This window comes from Limulus polyphemus, unplaced genomic scaffold (genome assembly GCF_000517525.1).
Source record: "Limulus polyphemus unplaced genomic scaffold, Limulus_polyphemus-2.1.2 Scaffold8890, whole genome shotgun sequence".
NCBI classification, from domain to species: Eukaryota; Metazoa; Arthropoda; class Merostomata; order Xiphosura; family Limulidae; genus Limulus; species Limulus polyphemus.
Genome location: NW_013674500.1, coordinates 13,273 through 18,928, shown reverse-complemented (window position 1 = coordinate 18,928; position 5,656 = coordinate 13,273). Strand labels below are relative to the sequence as shown.

The 5,656-nt window shown below is 32.6% G+C and overlaps 1 protein-coding gene across 4 annotated transcripts in view; it reads right to left on the bottom strand.

The window, feature by feature from the left end:
* The window catches only part of LOC106475628, a 13,178-nt gene extending 8,531 nt beyond the window's left edge, over window positions 1-4,647 (bottom strand). Inside the window, exons 1-2 of one of the 4 annotated variants that reach the window (XM_022379692.1) lie at window positions 4,496-4,647; window positions 1,590-3,701 (exon numbers count right to left, since the gene is read on the bottom strand). In XM_022379692.1, coding sequence (XP_022235400.1) covers window positions 1,590-3,660 — 2,071 coding nt within the window. In that variant the 5' untranslated portion in view covers window positions 3,661-3,701; window positions 4,496-4,647. The other 3 variants (XM_022379691.1, XM_013936307.2, XM_013936305.2) reach the window with 3 other exon arrangements.
* Between the last annotated feature and the right edge of the window lie 1,009 nt (window positions 4,648-5,656).

Sequence of the window (5,656 nt, the reverse complement as noted above, 5' to 3'; positions counted from 1 at the left end):
ATAACCTTTGATGGAGCGAATGCTGGTGAATTTCAATCTCAATACAAATAAAATGACCCACAGAATCATCGTATATAATTTTTAAAATATTTCATTAAACAACAGAAACAATAAAAACAATTAAAAAAAGATAAATCTCAACTGTTTCGGACAGTTAGCCCGTCTTCAGTGAAAATCAAAATTGAATATAAATGTGTATGATTTGAAGTAAATAACAAAATGTATTTTAAATATGTACAAGTATCTATATATAATAAAATTAAGGAAATTAAAATGAAATTAAAATTAAAGAAAAACGAAGAAAATTTGTTATTAAACTATATTTACCAAAAGAACTGGAGGAGAAGTGTAAAGAGGCTGCTCAATATTTCGAATGAGACATAATTGCTGATGAACTCCGCACAGAAATGGAGCTTCATGACTCTGTGCTCAGAAATCCAACAGCAACACCACTGTCTATTTTACTGTACTTACATAAAAAAAACATTTAAATGACATTTATCCCAATTTATATGTGATTCTGAGAATTTTTCTCACTGTACCAGTTACAGTAAATTCAAAAGAAAGGTCATTCTCAAAGCTGAAGATCATAAAAATTATGTGTGATCATCCATGAGCCAAGAGCGGCTGGTTGGCCTTGCTATCATTGCCATAAAACACAGTGTAGGGAGAAAACTTGATTATAGTGTTACGTCTCCGTTTGTTAATTGATTTTTTCGTAACTTTGTTCCGACGAAATTTTAACGACACAAGTCTTTACTTAATAAAACTGGTTTATTTTTTCCGAATATAACTTTACCGAAACACTCAACTTCAACAATCGCGCTAAAACAAACGCTATATCAACGAACGTCAATAATACTTCTGACTGCAGATCAATTACACACTATCTATACACACATTATAACAAACTCCCGCGTCACGTTTTCCCCTCTTATATATATATCCGCCTACCCCATCTAGCCTAGAACTATCATGTACTTTGGCGAATGCTCTAGTATTTTATGGCTTGTATTCAGGTATATGGTAACATTTACCCATTATTAGTTATTGCCTGGTATGGCTTGTATTCAGGTATATGGTAACATTTACCAGTTATTGCCTGATATGGCTTGTATTCAGGTATATGGTAACATTTACCTGTTATTAGTTATTGCCTGATATGGCCTGTATTCAGGTATATGGTAACATTTACCAGTTATTAGTTATTGCCTGATATGGTGTGTATTCAAGTATATGGTAACATTTACCCATTATTAGTTATTGCCTGATATGGCCTGTATTCAGGTATATGGTAACATTTACCAGTTATTGCCTGGTATGGCTTGTATTCAGGTATATGGTAACATTTACCTGTTATTAGTTATTGCCTAATATGGCTTGTATTCAGGTATATGAATCAGTATGATGTTTTGTTACATGTATGAACTGATTGTACTTTTTGGTCAAATTACTAGTTTACAGCTTTTCATACATAGATATTTTCTTTACTTTTTGTACTAATAAAACAAAACAGTTTAATTTTTCGACAGCTCTTTGTTAACCATGTAACCAAATTAAGTTTCTGAAGACTGGAAAGTAATACTAACCTGAAAATAAACTTTTCAAGTTGTAGACACCATCTGTATCTTCTGTTTCAAGCAAACTGCTCAGCTGGGGTAAAGCATCAAGTAATATGGATGATTCAGATTCTGAAGGGCAATATAACTGGTCTTCTGTATGATCAATTATCTTATTTTCAGCTAAACAATCACTTATTTCTTTAAATTCTAGTCCTGAAGACATGGACACAAAACTGCATTTCTCACTGTCAGCAAGTTTCATTTCACTTTGCTCCTCATTATTTTCACCTCCTGATGTGGGAGCTATTTTTTTAGGTTGATCATTATGAGATCCAATGGTGTGTTTGTGGATCATGTCATCTTGATGTTCTGTAACTGAAGATGTTGACATTTCATCAATCTTGTTCTTATCCAGAACCAAGTTTTCTTGATGTTCAGTAACTGAAGATGTTGACATTTCATCAATCTTGTTTTTATCCAGAACCAAGTTTTCTTGATGTTCTGTAACTGAAGATGTTGACATTTCATCAATCTTGTTTTTATCCAGAACCAAGTTTTCTTGATGTTCAGTAACTGAAGATGTTGACATTTCATCAATCTTGTTTTTATCCAGAACTACTTTTTCTTGATGTCCTGTAACTGAAGATGTGGTCATTTCACAACAAAGTTTCTTATCTGGATACAACTTTTCCTGGTTTTCTGTAACAGATGATATAATGGCTTCAACAGACATTTGTTTCTCCAACATCAATATTTCTGGGGGTTTAACCCCTGAAAATGTGGTCAATTTGTCATATTCATCACTTTCATGAACCACTAACTTGCCTTGGTGTCCACTGGTTTCACATTCTGGAGTTGTATTTTCTGAATTCTCAATACTGAGCACTTTCAAGGTGTGTTGATGTTTGATGTTTTCACATCCGACCACTGACATCTTATGAAATCCGCTAATCTTTGAATTCACACGTGTTGTCTCTACACAGTGATCATCACAATGTTTTGGTCTAACTGAGTCATTTGAATTCACACGTGTTGTCTCTACACAGTGATCATCACAATGTTTTGGTCTAACTGAGTCAGTTTCAACAGATGTGAGTAACTTTTTACTTTCAAATCCAGTCTCTGTTTGCCTTGTAGGTACACATTTTTCAAGTTTTCTTTTTACTTCATGATCTTCTTTAACAAAACTGTTCAATTCCTCACAGGTAATATTTTCAACCCACTTCCAGCATTCATTCCCTTCAAGTAACGGATCTGTGAGTATTGTTGGTTCTAGAAGTAATTTTTCAACAGTCAAACTTTTTTCTACACATTCTTTTGACAAATATGCCGGTTTATCATCTGAAAATGACTGAATAGAATTTTTTACTTCATCAGCTTCCTTTTCTGGGACAAGCTGGTCTTTATCAGAACTCAAGATAAACAACTTTGGTGGTGGAGACTGCAGTGATCTTTCTTCTTTACTGATAACAGCAGAAATATGTACAGGTTGCGTTTCCATCCTAAAAGATCCAATCTGTTGGACAGTTTTCTCTTGTGGGCTAGTGTTATCTACAATATGAGAATCTGTGTGAGGAAAACATTCAGTACACTGTGATTGGACTTTTTGATTACCTTTCTTCTGGTAAGTAGTAGTTGAACATGAAAAGTTAAGGGAGTTCGACTGGCCTTCAGTTACATAAGACATTCCTCTTAAGTCATCAACTACAGTGCTTCGGTTCAAAACAGTGGTATTCATGCATGGCTGAACTTTACTTTCATGAAATGTTCTTTTTGAAGCTTTTTGATTTTCAAAATTTGTATCCGTTTCACTAAACACTGGTAAATCAGCAGGTTCTTGAGACTGCACATGCAATCCAAATACGTTTGAAGAAGTAGAAGAAACAACATCATTTGTAAGTTTTGTCTCTACAACTTTAGAAGAAGCCAAAGTCTCCATACTACTTAAACAATTCTTGGAAAGTTCCAAATTAAACTGTTCTTTTGTTAAGTTAACTGATGAATCAGATGAAGTACATGGCAAAAATGCTGGCTTAATATTTGCATTGCTTGATAATGGGTTACAGATTATAGCATGCATTGGTAACTTTTTCTCCATGTTGGTAGTCTTGAAGTGTTTGCAGTGTAACTTGATTAGTGCTAAGATGGTAGCATTTGAGAAAACATTAAATCGTCCTGTACTTGAAAAATGTAATATAGAAACTACACATTTAATACTAGGTACTGGCATCGACATGAAGCTAATTATCATAAATGAAATAAAACTCCCTTACAACCCCTATTATTTTATGTAAACAAGGTTATGATGGACATTTATGATTTAACTCCATGCTTGCATGACCATTTTGTCATGTTAACAAACTGATTTCACAGCTTAGTTTTTTAAAGTACTATCATACAAAAAAGTTACAACTTTTAATGTATAATTATAATTTATATACTTTAACACGAAAAAAACTGAGGTTTATTGTTAATAGTAATAAAAAAGGAGATTAACAAATTCGATAATTATGTATTTATTTATTGTTAATAACAATAATAACGATTAACACACTGTCATACAACACTTTCCGTATATTGGTTTTAATAGGTTCTAGAATAATAAATATTTATACTTATAAGTTATAGATACCAATATGCAAATTTCAATGCTCATCTACTGATTTAGTGTTCTTGTAAATTTTTCAACTTTCATCCAACAAGTGGAGACACAAATATAATTGGTAAGTTATGATATTTATCTGAACTAAGCAATATAACTAATCCAGTGACAATTTCATTTTCAATTAAGTTAGTCTTACACCATTTGAGACGCGAAATTCAACCTCAGTTCAACCTAACTTGGCGAGTTAGTCTTAACTTAAGACAAAAAAAAAAACAAATTTCAAAATTCAGTTTTAAACATATAGGCTTATCAACTTTTTTATACTTGCCAATGTGTGTTATTTAAATCTAGTCTACAACGGATGTCGCAAAACATTCCGGAATTTTTGATTTTATATAAACATTACAAATATAAATAAACTTCTTTAACATCATTAAACGAACGCTTCTGTGATTTCCTTTCATAAATTTTCAACTCACCCTAAGCGTTAACCAATATATTTTAGTCTACGATGCGCAGCACAATAAAACATATAACTTATAAGTAAAACAAAAAACGATGTGGTATTACATATGACGTAAGGATAGTATAAAGTTGTGTTAATAACCAAAATATATGCAAAATTATAGGGGCAATATAATGAAGTTAATTTTAAGAGTTTTATTTATTTTAAAAGTTTAGATTTTATGTGATTTGGTATGTGTTCTGTCGTGGGCGGGTTCTTCCGGTCTATTTAGTAACAATAATGCGAAGTCCGCTCCACGTAATGACAACGAAATATTTCTTCTACAGCATTCGCCACAGACTTCGTTTACTGTACGCCTAAGTTGCGACAGAAATTCCGAGACTGAAGATACATTCGCTTCACTTACAAGTAACTCACAGAATTTCCTTGCTAATATATTGATTAATTGAATAGATGCGATAACTCTCACTTTTAACATTGTGTTGCGTCAGCGAGTCACATGACTACTGTGACGCAACGTTTCCAGGCAATAACTGGTAAATGTTACCATATACCTGAATACAAGCCATATCAGGCAATAACTAATAACAGGTAAATGTTACCATATACCTGAATACAAGCCATACCAGGCAATAACTAATAATGGGTAAATGTTACCATATACCTGAATACACACCATATCAGGCAATAACTAATAACGGGTAAATGTTACCATATACCTGAATACAAGCAATACCAGGTAATAACTAATAACAAGTAAATGTTACCATATAACTGAATACAAGCCATATCAGGCAATAACTAATAACAGGTAAATGTTACCATATACCTGAATACAAGCAATACCAGGTAATAACTAATAATGGGTAAATGTTACGATATACCTGAATACACACCATATCAGGCAATAACTAATAACGGGTAAATGTTACCATATACCTGTATACAAGCAATACCAGGTAATAACTAATAACAAGTAAATGTTACCATATAACTGAATACAAGCCATATCAGGCAATAACT